At 39.4% G+C, this 16557-nt stretch overlaps 1 protein-coding gene across 1 annotated transcript in view; it reads left to right on the top strand.

The window, feature by feature from the left end:
* RAB21 (RAB21, member RAS oncogene family) overlaps positions 1 to 16557 on the top strand; it is a 41358-nt gene that overhangs the window by 16557 nt on the left and 8244 nt on the right. Inside the window, exons 2-4 of the mRNA XM_075551272.1 lie at positions 4126 to 4185; positions 4804 to 4911; positions 11564 to 11627. Of these exons, the coding sequence (XP_075407387.1) occupies positions 4126 to 4185; positions 4804 to 4911; positions 11564 to 11627 (232 nt within the window). The remainder of the gene's footprint in view (positions 1 to 4125; positions 4186 to 4803; positions 4912 to 11563; positions 11628 to 16557) is intronic.

Raw genomic sequence — 16557 nt, 5'->3', positions numbered from 1 at the left:
TCCAAGGCACTCAGTAGGTAGGTAGGGTGCTGCCGCTACCTTTACCCAGGAGTGTCTAGTTGACATACTCCTCATCATCACAACGTGGCACTTTAAAAATTCTTCGCCAGCACCATAAGTCAAATGTATTGATTCTTTGGTTTTCCTTATTCCGTTTCCAACCTTGATATGCATATGAAGTGGTTGAAAATACCATGACTTGGGTCAGGTACACCTTAGTCCTCAAAGTAACATCCGTGCTTTTTTCAACACTTCAAAGAGGTCTTGTGTGGCAGACACATTTGGAGGTGTGAGGGTGGGGGTGGTGGGAGTGAAGACACAATTCAGTCCCCACCACTTTCCTGTCCGTAGAGTACGAGTAGTTACTGGATGGAATGATGGAGTAAAAGAGCCGAACAGAAAATTCCAAAGGTCAACTCGAGAAAACAGAGTAAATATTACAATAAAATATGTACAGCCTTAAAGTTAGAAAACGAGAAGAACACTCTCAATTATCTTAAGCTGAAAGAACTAAAGAAAAAAAGCCTCGAGTTGCAATAGTGAAGAGTATGGACAAAACATTGAACAATCTAGGAAGCATCAAAAGAAAATGGAAAGAATACAAAGTTGCTGTAACCAAAAAGAATCAGTTGACATTGAACCATTTCAAGAGGTAGCATATGAGCAAGAACCATGATACTAAAGGAAGTTCAAACTCCACTGAAAGCATTAGCCAAAGACAAGGCTCCAGGAATTGATGGAATGCTAATGGAGATATTTCAACAAGCTGATGACACACTGACTGGCCTATACCAAGAAATTATGAAAATAGCTATTTGGCTGCCAAAGAAAGGAAAACCAACAGAATGTTCAAATTATAGAACAGTATCATTTGTAAGTAAAATTTTTCATAAGCTCTTCGAACAAAGGTTGCATCGATCAGTACATTGATGGAACTGCCAGAGGTTCAAGCCGGATTCAGAATAGGATGTGGAGCAAAGAATGTCATTGCTGAATCTTGGCTGAAAGCAGAGAATACCAGAAAGATGTTTACTTGCAGTTTTATTGACTATGCCAAGGCATTCAACTGTGTGGATCATAACACACTATGAACAAACACTTCATTGTGCTCAGGTAGCACCAGTACATGGAGCCAGGGGCAGTTGTACAAACAGAACAAGGGAATACTGTATAGTTTAAAATCTGGAAAAGAAGTACATCAGAGTGTGCCCTCTTACCATTTCTGGCTCAATCTGTAGGCTGAGTAAATCTCAGCATATGGATTACGTATATGGAGAAGAATGCAATATTGGGATTGGAGGAGGGCTTATTAAAAACCTGTACTATGCAGATGGTAGAACCTTACTTGCTGAAATTGAAGAAGACATGAAGCACATGCTGATGACTATCAAGGACTACAGCAATCAACATGGATTACAACTCAAATAGTAAGAGCACAGAAATCCTCACAACTGAACCAATAGGTAACAGCATTAGAAAAGGAGAAAAGATTGTCTTTGTCAAGGATATTATCTTTCTTGGATCCACAAATCAGCGTTCCTGGAAGCAGCAGTCAAGAGATCAAATAATACAGCGTGTTGGGTACATCTGTTGCACAAGACCTCTTCAAAGGGAATACAGGTCAATATACAGCATTACCCAAATGTACCTGACCACAGTGCACTCTTTTTTGGAATGTGCGTTCTATTCTGAAACAAATTTTAATAGTCACAAACTAAGGTCTACACTCTAGACAAGGAGTTCTAGAATCTTTTTTGATTCAGTCTTACCTATGTAGCAGTTTCATCTCTGGCGTTGATTTTACCCAACTTGGAGTTCCCTCCAGGGCAGAGGGTGTGGAGTCAGGTGCTTCAGCCTTCGGTTGCTTTATCCATCTGTCAGGAAAAACCCTACTACTAAAAGAGAGATCACTTTGAGTCATGTAGACAGGCGTGGCCCTTCTTTCTCAGCACTCATTAGCATCTACTTGGCAAGACTATTTTTACAATTATCACTTAGTTTTGATTTTAAAAAACCTCTTCAGTTCTGTAGTAGACCAATTATAAGCTCCTTCAAAGCTCTCAGATTTGTTATATTAGTATATAGGACAGCTGTTAAAATATTGTACGTTATATTAGTTATAAAATAATTGCAATTACATTTTGAGTAATACTGACTTTTGTACAAATAAACCACCAGAAATTGTTTCTTCCTACAAGTATGTGCCATTTAATATCCAGGATAATTGCTGTGAAATCGGATAGAATGGTAAGTGATTTGGACATTGTACAGACATGTAAGAATTGTAAGGATGGTACAGATTAGTCAGTGCTTCCTTCTGTTGCGCAACTATGAGTTGGAATCAGCTGGATAGCACCATACAACCAAGCTTATTATCACCAAGGCTTTTGGTAGTCCTCCAGACAATATTTATAGCTATGTGTAGCCACTGAAAACAGGAGCCTGCCTTGCTTGACAGTGGCTGTATACTAGTAGCCAGATCAGAACTTGAGGATATCTGTGTGCAAGCAGTCAGAAGGGAGGGGGTTGAGACTAGATGGGCCACTTTGTGATGGATATGTATCTTTTACCTCTGCCAACACCTGATCATCAGAGCCTGTGGCAGGAGCAGAAAGAAGAGTCATTGCCTGCGTGTCAGGACTGAAAGTGAATGACTAATGGCTGGGTGCATAAAGCCGGGAAGATACTTTGAAGCAGGAAGTGCTTGTGGGATTGGGGTGCATCCTGGGACCCTGCTGTTCATGTGCTCTGGAGGTTTGGGATCTTTAAATTTATTACCACCCACTGCTATCCACTTGATTCTGACATAACGATTTTGTAAGACTGAGTAGAACTGTCTCTTTGGGTTTCTGAGGCTGTAAATTTTCCCATTCCCCCCCCTGCAGTAAAGCACCTAACCCATTAAAAGCACTAGATGGGAATAGTGGAAAGAGAGGCTTTTTCTTCCTTAACACAAAACACCGGATGGTCTGTAGATGTATCTATACTGTCCTGAGGGGCATTGCCTAAAAGGTACATTAAGCGGTGCATACTTGTAAATCTTACAAATCAGACTTTCTATAATGAGTAGGTAAAGTGGTCAAATTAAATGCTCTCAGGATGAGGTGCTGGTGAAGAATATTGTAAGTACTGTGGACTGATAAAAGGACAAGCCCGTCTATCTTGGAAGAAGTTTTGCCAGAGTACTCATTCGAGGCAAGAATGGCAAAACATTCCCTTACATATGTCAGACATGTTGTCTGGAGCGACTAGTTCCTGGAGAAGGACATTATGCTTGGTAAAGTGGAGGGGCAGTGATAAAAGAGGAAGACTCAACAAGATGGTTTGACACTGTGGCTGCAACAATGGGCTCACTCACGCACAGGAACAGTTATGAGGATGACACAGAACCGTGTAGTATTTCTGTTGTGCATAGGGTCACTATGTGTCGGAATGGACTTGATGGCACCTAGCACAACAACATATAGGTGAACCACCTCTAGCCTGTCAATCTTGTCATTCTGTGGTAGCTTGTGTGTGACTGGTGCTGGAAGCTGTTTCATCGGTCTATCAAATACCAACAGGGTTACCCGAAGTAAACAGGGTGTGAGATGTCTCAGAAGAAGTACACCTGGAATGCTCTTTAGAGCAAGGATGACAGACTTGTGTCAGATACTTTGAACATGTTGTCACGAGAGCCTACACCTTGGTGAAGGAAATCCTGCTTGGTAAAGTGGAAGTGCAGTGAAAAAGTGAAAGGCGGCCTTTGACAACATGGATTGACACATTGGCTGCAACAATTAGCTAAACAATTTAACAATTGGGAGGATGGTGCAGGATCAGGTGGTGCTTCATGCTGCTGTACTTGAGGTGCTATGTATCAGAATCCATTAGGGGCACCAGACAACTATAACATATATGGGAAAGCAGTCGACTTTGTGTTTTTATGATTTGAGTTCATAAAATACCTTTGATAGGAATGTAAATATGATGTCATCAATGAAAATACTTGTTCATAAGTAAAAACTCAACAATCACCTTTTCTTTCAGATAGCTTGAATTTCACAGAGATGATTCCTGTATAGTTGTCAAGATGAACACATTCTTTATATGAAACACTGTTTAATGTGCTTTTTTTTTTTTTAGGCATCGTTCCTAACAAAGAAGTTAAATATTGGCGGGAAAAGAGTAAATCTCGCCATATGGGTAAGTTAACCTTTTCAACCCTGTGGGTGGAGTTTTTCCTGTGTTCTTCATCCTGCAAGAATTAATGAGCTCAGAGAATAGGAATCATATTTTATATAGATATATATTTTTTGATTAATTAATTAGAGGTTAGCTAAAAGTGGTCTCCAAAACATTAGGCAGTTATGTCTTGAATAGAATGTAATATTTGTGTATTGCTATTATAACTGTTCACTTTGAATGGTAAGTTACAGGTCTTCCACTTAAGAAAGTGTGGGCCACAGCCTGCCTTCTCCCTCCCTCTTTTGGGAGAGTTAAGCTAGGGCAGGCCTACACTTAGTGCATTGCTAGTCACTCTGATTCTCTGGCATCTCGGCTGCTTTTTAGTTGTGTTCGTTAGATTGCTGAGGAAGAAGGGGGTTGGGAGGGGAGAAATAACATTTGTATAATAGTAACACATTAAATACTGGCTATAATTTGGCTCTTCAAATTTTTCTGCACCATGTTTTGTTTCTTTTAACAGTATTTGGGGTTATTTGTGACTCCTTACCCCACTTTACAATTAATCATAAATTCACTGTAGTTATAATTTTTCAGATATTGTTTTTATTCTGATCTAATAAGTATTATTTTATTTAGGACACAGCGGGTCAAGAGAGATTTCACGCATTGGGTCCAATTTACTACAGAGATTCCAATGGAGCCATTTTAGTTTATGACATAACAGATGAAGATTCTTTTCAGAAGGTATTCTGTTTACTTTTGGGCAGATCATTTAATCAGAAGGACCACAGTGATTTTCAAGCTTATTAACTTGCCTCTATTGGCTAGTGTGATTAGTCTAAGTTATAAAGGTAAAATATGTAGTTTGTATAGAAATGGTGTCCATTCATCTTTTAAAATTAATATTAAAATTATTTATACTAGATACTGTCTTATGAATTACCATTTAGAAATAAAGCTTTAGAAGTTACAGAGATTTTTTTTTTCTTAAGAAAAATCCCAAACATTTGGCTGAGCTTCTGAAAAGTTAATGTAGCTTGTGTTAGTCCGGGTAGACTAGAGAAACAAATTCATAAACACACTTGTGTATATAAGGAAGAGGTTTATATACAAGAGCAGTTAAATATTGAGGAAACATCCCCACCCAGTCCAAATCAAGTCCCTAAGTCAGATATTAGCCCTATGCCCGATACCAGTCTATAAAGTCCTCTCATGACTCACTAAACACATGCGATGATGATGAATGCAGGAAGATCACAAGTCAGTGGGATGGAAGTCTTTTGGGTCCAATGGCGTAAACATCTTAGTGCCAGCAGGGGTCCCCACGTGGCATCTCCAGCACCCAGGGCTGCATCAGGGTAGGTCCATGTGGCTTCTCCAGCTCTGGGCACCAGCAAAATTCCATGTGTCTTGTCAGCTGCAGTGTCTCCCAGGGAGTAAACAGAGAGAGAGAGAAAGTATCTCCTGCTTCCAAGGAGGAAAAATCAGGATTTCCCAGAATTCTCAGGAGAAGACCATACCCACACAGAGGTCTAATTGACAGACTAGACTCTACTCCTTAACTCTTAATCTTCTCAGGTCACAAATTGACCCCAGACTATGTAACCACCCACCACATGGCTGCACAGGCTCTCTGCATAGTTCTAAGGAATCAAGTTTAAGCTCTTCCTCTTCAAATAGGCTAGCAATTGTGATATAAAATTTTAAAGAAACCCTCTCTGATTTTTGACTTTTCTTTGCATCTATAGTACAAATATAGGACTTACAAAATTACCCTAAACCTTTCTCTGAATTCTCCTCCTAGGAGAGGTCACTTCTTTGACATTTCTTCCTAAAATCTCTCTGGGAAGAAATTAATCAAAGTTGTATAACTAAAGAGGGTAATTTCCAAGACTGAAGCTGTTCTAGCTTAAGTTACATTACAGGTTTGCTTGTGCTGAAATTGCTTGCCTTTCTACTTCATTTGTTTTTCCAGTTGAATCTAGTGGAGCCAGATATACAAGTTATTCCTTGGATTATTATTAAGTTGGAAAACTTAGTACAAAAGTGGAACCAATGATTCTTTAACTTTTTTGGAGCTACTATTGGGTGCTATTTGTAATTCCTTCTTGTCTTTCTGCATGAAAAAGTTAAAATATTTTATTAAGAGATGTTTAAAAAAATACTGCTATATAACAAATCTCCCAAAACTTGCTGCCTTGAGGCAATAATTTATTATTTTCTACTGTTATGTGGGTTGACTGGGCAGTTTCTTTGCTCCCAGTTGTCTCAGCTGCAGGAAACTTGGAGTTAAGCTGGGGCTGGCCCATCTAAAAAGGCCTGGTTCCCATCCATCTGGCTTTTCACAACTGCAGGTCTCTTATTCCCCAGGCCTTATCTCTACATGTGTGCTCATTATTCTATTTTCTAACCCAAGGTTCCTACATGACATCTGGATCCCACATGAGTGAAAGCAGAAGCAGCCAGTCCTTAGGTGTGGGTCTGGAAGTTTCGTGGGATCACTTGCCACGTTCTCTTGACCAGAGCACATTATTAGATGAGCTCATATTCAGTAGTAATAAGGAATGTTTGGCCACTGTTAAACCACTACAGAATCTAAAGATAAAATTGGTAGACAGGATTTAATAAGAGATGAATAACATTTTTAAAATGGTTAGATTTGGTAAGTTGTGATGTGCAGAGAGTAGAATAAGGCATTATTAGATTTTGTCATATTTCTTTTGAGATGATGAGTATGTTGTTCTTTTAAGATTAAAAAGTTTTTTTTTAAGTGGGTGCTCTTACAGCTTTGACAGCAATATATACATATATCCATTTTGTCAAATACATCTTTTTTTTTTCTTTGTCACGGAGCCAGGCACATCTTTACATATATTGTCATCATCTTTTCCACAACATTTTCTTTCTACTTGAGCCCCTGGCATCAGCTCATTTTTTTCCCTCTTACCCTTACCCCCTCCCATGTCCTTCTGATAATTTATAAATTATTCTTTTTTCCCCCTGTTTTATACTGACTGTTGTCTCATATCACCCACTTTGCTGCTGCCCATCCCCCTGTGATAGGGGCCCCTTATCCTCCTAGTATTGCTGCTCCCCTTCTTGGTCCTGAGGGGTTATCTGTTCTGGATTTTCTGTGTTTCAAGTTCTTATCTGTACCAGTATACATGTTCTGGTCTAGTCAGATTGGTAAGGCAGAATTGGGGTCATGGTAGGTGGGGGTGGGTGGGTATTAAAGAAGTAGAGGAAGGTTGTGTGTTTCATTTGTGCTGTACTGCACACTGACTGGCTCTTCTCTTCCTTGTGGCCATTCTGACGGTGTTGATCAATTGACTACTGATGGATCTTGGGTCTCCACTCTGCTATTCCCTCATTCCCATTGATAGTTTTGTGTCTTTGATGCCTGATACCTGATCCCTTTGACACCTTGTGATCACACAGGCTGGTGTGCTTCTTCCATGTGGGCTTTGTTGCTTTTCAGCTAGATGGCCATGTATCTTCAAGGTTTTAAGACCCCCAGATGCTATATTTACTTATGCACCCATTTTATCTTCAGCAATCACGTCAGTGAAGGTGAACATCACAGAGTGCCGTGTTAGTAGAACCAATTGTTCTTGGGGTGAGGGAGTACTTGAGTGGAGGCCCAAAGTCCACCTGCTACTGTTAATATTTATAAATAAATATGTGTACATCTTTATTCCCCTGTCATTGTATATAAATCTATTTATATAATGTTCATGCCTGTATTTAGGCCTCTATAACAGTCCTGTGCCTCCCAGTTCTTTCCTCTTTCTTTTTACTTTCCTCCCGTCCCACTATCGTGTTCAGCCTTCACTCAAGTTTTGGTAATTCTTCTCGCTACAATGCCCTTGATTGAGTACCACCCCGACCCCCCACCCCCACCCCCCAGCATCCTATGCCCTCCTCACCTTCATTTGTTCCCTTGTCCTGGGTTTGCTGGCATCCCCCTCCTTTTCCTCCATCTCTCCACCTCCCGTGGAGAATGCTTGCTTTATATCCATTTTTTTCTCAGGTGAAAGCAAGTGGGAGAATACCTAAATGATTCTCTGTAAACTGTAAATAAGAGTGAAACAAAAAGATGGGTCTGATAAGAGCTCAAGGCACACGCAACCCAGGAGCAGGAGTGGGAATAGGGATACCAGATGAGTAGGGCAAAGGGGGTAGGGGGAGGGACGGGCAGGGGAACTGACTATAATGATGGACACACAACAACAGAAACCATGGGGAAGGGAGACAGTGGTCGGTGTGAGATATGAAAATAATAATTTATACTCTTATCAAGAGGTCACGAGGGGGTGGGGGCATTAGGAAAGGGGGTAAAAAGAGGAGCTGATACCAAGGGTTTAATAGAAAGAAATTGTCTAGAAGAGAATGATGGCAACATGTACAAATATACTTATGGATTGTAATAAGAATTGTAAGAGCCCTCAATAAAAGGTTTAAAAAAATAAATAACAACAACAAAAATTTGGGGCTATACTAGAAAATTTATTTCCATGCTTTTATAAAGGTCAAATGATTACCTTTGCTTTAATACGGATTTTGGGTTTGCTGAAGACAGTTTCTCTGCATTCTTGCAGAGCATAGAAGTGTGGCATTGCTCTTTGTCCCATAGAACCAAATACTCAGTAAGTGCTTACCACAGATCTATTGTCACTTTATAATTTACAGATGCATATGTATATTTCTAGGAAGGTGTTTAAATTCTGTGTAATTTGACAACATTTAGAATAAATTCCATTACCATATAACAAAGAAAGGGCCCAAGTTCTTTTTTCTGTAATTTTATTATAATCAAAATATTTTAAATTCAAAAGAGTAAGTTCCCAACTGTGCCTGTTGCTATGCTTCAGTCATAGTGGGAAATAGTTTGTTGTTGAAGGTATTGCACACCAGTGGCTCTGATTTTGCCTGCCAGGGGACCTCTTGGAATTTCTTGGGCTACTTTTGGTGGTCACAAATGGAGATGTCCTACTGGTGTGTGGTGGGGAGAGGCCAGGGTTGTTAGGACACATACATTACATAGAACAGTCCCACCACAAAGAAATGACCTGAGCTAAAGTGTCAGTGTTGCGGTGGACAAACCCTCTTTTTATGTTAACACTGGAGACACAGTGCGGGAACTGTGCACAATCTGACCCCATCACACTGGGGCAGAACACTAAGGGCGTGCAACAGAGCAGCAAGGGGAGCAAAGTGATGAAATCCCTGGGGAATACCAAAATAGACTTTGGAGACAGAGTGTGGCACCCCATCAGACTCGACTGGAAAACACTCATAAAAGGCCAACGAACCAGACCTTGAATTATTTATAGGCGTTTCCATTTTTGTCAGTGGCTTTCTTTTTGTTGTTTTTGTTTGTTATTGTTACTGATTTGTTGTGCTTGACTTCCTTTGTTGTTGTTTTTTTGGCTTGCCTGGTTTTTGTACTTTTTAATGCATCTGCATGTCTGTCTAGATAAGATAGGCGGGATGAATAATTCAGAGATGAAAAGAACGGGACCAATGGTTCCAGGGGGATATGGAAGAAGGGGAGGTGAGAAAAAGGAAGGGAGTATGGGGGAAACCAACCCAGGGACAAAAGAACAATAAGTGAAATAAAATCAATGGAGAGAAGGGTGTAGGATGCCTAGTAGGGGTTTAATCAAGGGCAATGTAGCAGCGAGGGATTATTAAACCTAAATGAAGGCCAAACATGATGATGGGACAAGAGGAAAGAACCAGGAGGCAAAGGACATTTAGAGAGGTCTAAATAAAGGCATGTGTATGTGTGTGTGTGTGTATATATATATATATATATATATATATATATATATATATATATATATATAGCAAGAGAGGGATAGAACTATATACTCATATCTATATGTTAAGAATTAAGGTTGCAGATGGACATTGGGCCTCGACTGAAGTACCCCCTCAACACAAGAACACTTTATTTTAACAATCCGTCATTCTGTGATACCCACCTTCCCGACACAATCACTGAAGACCAAAGGGGTACATAAGCAAATGTGAAGAGAGCTGATGCTACCTGGCTATCAAAAGATACAGCGTCTGGGGTCTTAAAGGCTTGAAGATAAACAAGTGGCCATCTGGCTGAGAAGCAACAAAGCTCATATGGAAGAAGCACACCAGTCTGTGTCAGTGGGATCAGGTATCAGGCATCTAAGACCCAGAACAAAATCATACCCAATGTGAATAGGGGTGGGCTGGGTGGGGCATGAAGTGGTGACCCAATGCCCATCTGTGGACAATTGGACATCCCCTCACAGAGGGGTCGCAGGGAAGAAGTGAGCTAGTCAGGGTGCAGTAGAGCACCAATGGAACACACTGCTTTCCTGTAACTCTTTGGTGCTTCCTCTCCCCCACCATCATGACCTCACTTCTACTGTACAGACAGGATTAGTTCAGGACATGTGCACTTTTACAGATAAGAGCCTGCAACACGGAGCATAGATAAACCTCCCAGGGCCAACAATGAGAGTCGACATACCCGGGGGCTTAGGGGAGTGTGTGGGGAGAAAGGGGGAATCAATCACAAGAATCAATCTATAACCCCCTCCCACGGGACGAACAATCGAAAAGTGGGTGAGGGGCAATGGAGGACGATGTAAGATGAAAATAATAATCTACAACTTATCAAGGGTTCCTGAGGGAGTTTGGGTGGGATGTGGGGGAAGGGGAAGAAATGGGGAGCTGCTATCGGGCCCAAGTGGGAAGCGAAAGCTTTGAAAATGATGATGGCAGCATATGTACAAATGTACTTTTTACACACTGGATGAATGTGTGGATTGTGATAGAGATGTAAGAGCTCCCAATAGAAGTATTTAATAATAATAATAGAGTACTTTTATCAGTTCCTTTTTCTCCACTCCTTTACATTTTTAAGTAGGTGACACAGAAATGCCTACACTTTACAATTGAGGAATAAATTACAGTTCGAAAGAGTGCTTTACAACATGGATTTCTAATTCTAAAATGACTCTGCAAGTAGGCTTCAAAAAGTTTACGGGGAAATGGAAGGAAAAGATAATGGAATTTTTCCTTGAACATTTGAAACCCCCCCATACAAGTATCTGTAGTCTAGAGTTGTTGTGACTTTGCTCTCTATTTGGCTCTATTAAAAAGTTTATAAAAACTTTTTATAACATTCCTATGTATATGTATATACATACAGAGACCTTTGTTATGTGTGCTTGAGCATGTGCGTGTGTAGGTGGGGGAGGGTGGGGTGGTGGGATATCCCACCGTGACGTGAATTACTTCTTGTAATAACAGTATATTGTTATAAAATGGAGATTATATAATAATGTTGGGACCTTCTAATGGTAGTTTAACAGGATTTGTTTTAATATCTGCTCTTCTGTATATGCAGGTAAAAAACTGGGTCAAAGAATTACGGAAAATGTTGGGAAATGAAATCTGTTTATGTATAGTTGGTAAGCATCATCATTCTTTTTTCAAGTCATTTGTTTTACTAACGTTTTTGTAAAGAAATAGTAAGCAGATAATTCTTATTTAAAGTTACATAAAGATGGAAAAAACATGATACTTAATAACAAGTAATAAATGCTGTATTATTTGAATGTTATCATCTAGGAGGTTCAAACTGTACTTCAAGATATGCACTGGAGAGCAAAGGAGAAATGTGAAGCTTTAAATCTTTTAGTATTGTTTCAGTTGAGCCTTTGCTTTTTCACTCTAACATTTTGCTTAGCAATAAACAGAGCACGAAATATTTTTTGTTATGTACCTTCGTACATATTTTAAAATGTTGGCCTAATTTTGTTCCCAGGATAAATTAGATCATGATGCTAGGGGCGAGGGAATATTCTTAATGGGAGGAATAAAAGAACTCTGGCTCGTTCTTGGAATTTTCTCTCTGGTTGCCTTTGTTTTTAGATTATATTTTTTGACATAAAAGTTAATTATTTAACAAGAAAAGTATATCAGACATTGTGCTATTCACTCATTACACATTATCTCCTGTAATCTTCATGACCCTAATAGGGTTTTATATTTTTATAATAGAAGAAGCTGAACCTTGTAAATATTTAACTGGCCCAGTCAGCCAGCTATCAGAGATGGGACTTGAATTGGAGTCACTCTCCGCTTATGCTTATGTTCTTAATCATAAACTTGCAAAATACACACTGCACATTTTAAAAAAATCCTTTTGATATAAAGGTGTTCTGTTTTCTCCATTCCTTTTTACATGGCTGATAAATGAATGGCTTTTAAGAAACCAGGGTAGTTTTAATTGAGGGCAGACAAATTTGGTGAAATGAATGAAAAGAATGATCATTTTGTCAAGTTCTGTTTTTTAGCCTTGAGAATTTTTCTTTTAACATGACTTTACACTTCTTGCACCTTGTCACCATTAGGTTGCTAGACATAGTCACAGAGGAGGGTCCAAGTCTAGAGTGAAAAGGCTGAGGAGATAGATATGATTTGACCTGCGTTTTAGTCTAGAGCAGTGGTTCTCAACCTTCTAAATGCTACGTCCCTTTAATATAGTACCTTATGTTGTGGTGATCCCCCCCAACCATAAAATTATTTTTGTTGCTACTTTATAATTGTAATTTTGTTACTGTTATGAATTGGGCGACCCCTATGAAAGGGTCGTATAAACCCCAAAGGGGTTGTGACCCACAGACTGAGAACCGCTGGTCTATATGGTATGAATATTTAAGGCAGGACCTCTTGGGTAGGGGACCACATTGAAGCTTAGGGCCAAAACTTCCTCTATTAGGGTAACCTGGTATCTTAGTAATCTAGTGCTACCACAACAAAATACAAGTGAATGACTCTAAGAACCAACCATTTATTTTCTTTCAGTGTAGCTGCCTCCCAAGTGGAAATGCACAGTGCTGACGCTAGGGGACGCCTTCTAGGGAAGGCCCTTGACTGCTTAATGTACTGTGATTCCATGGAGAGCTCCACATGACTTGGCCACACTCACCCTCCACCTCTGCTTGTTTTTCAATCCTATTATACTGAGAGGAGAGTGACCCAAGGTAGACCCCACAGAACTCCTGCCTTATTAACGTAGCAAAGACAACCCTTTCCCAAGTGGGATTGTCACCAAAGGCATAGAATTTAGGAGTTACAATACCTATTTTAGGGAAATATAATTTTGTGCATAACATTTCACTCTTTGGTCCTCAAAAATTCATGCCCTTACTACCGTATATACTCAAATATAAGCCGGCCCGAGTATAAGCAGAGGTACCTAATTATTACCTGGGAAACCAAACTGACTCGAGTATAAGCCTAGGATGGAAAATGCAGAAGCTATTGGTGAGTTTCAATAATCAAAACAAGTGAAAATAAAATTACTAAAAATTGAGACATCAGTGGGGTAATGTATTTAAATATTTATTTTAAATAAAAAACAAATAAAAGGACTAGTAATATAACATTAGTAAACCAGCACAGTAAGTGGAAAATAGGTTCAACAAAAGCATGATACCTTAAGAGTACTATACCCTGAGCTCAATCAGCAACCAAGCTACAATGTAAAGAGTTAAAATCCTTCAAAACTGGATTCCTCATCATCCGTATCCCAACACAGAGCTCCAGCTGGTGTGAGGTCATCATATACGCTGTCCTCAGAGATCGCCGTCATCACCATCACTGCTGTCATTTTCATACAAAGCACAATCTTCACTGCCATCCATAGCATTACTAATACTACATTTCTGGAAGGCACGTCGCACCATGTCTTCTGGAATGTCTTCCCATGCATCTTGAACCCACTTTGCTATTAACTCTATGTCAGGCTTCATGAGATTTCTCCTTTTGTTAGTTGGGCTTGACCAGATGACATCTATTCGTGCCACATTCTTTGCAGTCTTTAAAAGGCTTATTATTTAAAGATACATGTCATAGGACGACTCTGATTGGTTAGATGTGAGTAAACAAACATTCACAGCCCTGCAGTATCAGTGGGGCTTTGAATGAACAGCGGAGAAACGGCAATCACCCACAAGATAACGGGCGCTCTTCCCATTACCTGAGGGGGGGGGGGTAGAGATACACGAGTATATACGGTATATATAAAATATGCTTCACCCATCACATCATCTTCAAAGTCTTTAGTCAACTTTATGTTCAAAATCTTATCTTCTGACTCATTTAAATTGAATATGAATTTGAGAGAAAGATGGGATAACGAGAACTGATCAAGTTCCAAACTCAGCAGAACAAGTTTCATAACTTTTAAGACATGAAAATAATTCTAATCTGAGACTGTCTGGGCAAGGGCCTCACCACCAAATTCTGGGTGTTGGGCACACTGTCTGGCGTCTGAGTGTGGGCCCCTTGCTCTGGGCTTCAGCTCTGTTCCACAGGCCTTCTAGGATGGTACCTCTGCTCCCTTGGCTATAGGTGACTCCCTAAGAAGCTTTTGGCTTCTTTCCTACCTGTAGAATTTCAAGAGAGTGCATTCTCTCCTTTCTCTCTTTCCCTTTTAGTCTAAGCTGATGGGTTTTCTGCTGTGGCAGTTGGTTAGATCCATTAGTCACAGGCCTGATGTCTTCAACAAAAGATTATAGTCCTATCTTTGGTGATCAGTCTTGATACATACGTGAAGAGGCTTAATACGGTTTATGGAAAAATTCCATTATCGTTTAATTCCATTTTCCCACAAACATTTTGAAGCTTCTTCGTGTGTCCAGAGATTTAAATGCCTCATGCAATTATGGAAGCTGTCAAGTCTCCTATCTCTGGGTCTGGATCAGGCTGGTGACTTCTGCTGACTAATGAGGTTGCTAGGACTGTCAAAGCCTAAATTGACTCACATAGCAGGTTCCTGACTAAGTCCCACAAACTCAATTGAAAGGTAAGTTGGATGCCGGAGCAAGAGAGACTGGGCTTTGCCAGCACATCCATATCTATTGGATGCAGGCCATATCCCTAAGATAACAGACTGGCTTGTAGATCACAAAATGCAGAACAACTACATTGTATTACGTCATGGAAGAGCAGTTAAATGCTGAGAAACAAGCCTTAGCCATATTGATACATAGCATCCCCCTTGGGAAAAGTCTCCCAGGCTTCATTCAAGGTAACAAAAATCAGAACCTCTGTGGGATAGTATAAGGAGTAATTTCCTCTTTTCATCCCCTACCCCCTTTTTTTCTTCCACAGTTATTTTTTGGGTGGCTCAAACATAATAGCATTATTCCCCCAACTAGTTTTTCTAGAGGCTGAATAATAGGATACCAGAATCCAGATATCATTAGAGTTATGATGCACATTGTTGGTAACTCACTGTTTCTTGTCAGAAAGCTGCTTTATCTTTTACTCACTTTAGTAGTTTTTCTCAAAGAAAACTCCTTGAAACCTTATCTTAGGATTTTTTAAAGAGAATTTTTAATGTATGATGTCTGCAGAAAGGTGCACAAGTCTTAATAAAGTGACTTTTTCTGAAAAGTGAAGCTCCACATATGCTGCTTTCTCCTTCTGGCACTGTCCTGGCTGCACTGTAGGATTGAATTAGGTGCGAGCCTTAATTCCTTAGCTATTTTGCTAATAAAAATAATGAAAACAAAGGTAGTAAATACAGTTTACTGCCATATAATTCAGATATCATACAATCCAGTAGTTAAATTGAAAAGGTTGTTGAGATTTGGAAAGATATCCTTTATTAATAAGTCAGCTAATGTTTAAAAAATAGTAAAATTATGAAAAAACTTTTAGTAATAATTTGCAGATTATTAAAATGATAGCTAAGTTGAAAATGGTCTAAATGATCAAGCAGTATCTGAATACTGGTGATTGTTTTTCTTATCTTGATTATTTTTAGATGTGGGTAATTCTAGTGAAATTTACATTAGGCGGTATTAGAGTTCTAAAGAGACAAAACCAAACATTTTTAGTTAATTTGAACAGAAGTCTCATTTCTCTCATCTCATTAGAATGAAAGGAGTCTCAAGTGTTCGAGCCAGTGGCCACTAGGTGGCGCTTTGTATATTCTTTGTAGTATAAAACAACTTGTTTTTTCTCTGGTGACTGCCGAATACATTGACAATAATATGTAGCAAATTAAAATTTTATTGATGGAATATAATGTAGGACATCAGAACTAATGTAGAGCTTCTTGCTGAAGTATCAGATAACTGTTCAAAGAAGTTATATGTTAATTATTGAACTTCTTGGTACCAGTTGAACTTTACTATATATGGTCTCTGCCCTCCTTTACACCCTGAGGCTATTGCTTTTAAATAATTCCTGCCGGTGTTAGCAATTAAATGCTTCAGTTATTTGAAGTCTTCAGTGTACAGAACCTGTGGGCTTTTACAATTCAGTCCAAGGCATTTTATCTTTTGTCAGATACTTGCTTTAATGTTTAGGAAATGTGAGGGT

This window comes from Tenrec ecaudatus, chromosome 6 (genome assembly GCF_050624435.1).
Source record: "Tenrec ecaudatus isolate mTenEca1 chromosome 6, mTenEca1.hap1, whole genome shotgun sequence".
Lineage (NCBI taxonomy): Eukaryota > Metazoa > Chordata > Mammalia > Afrosoricida > Tenrecidae > Tenrec > Tenrec ecaudatus.
This window is presented reverse-complemented; position numbering and strand designations above follow the sequence as displayed.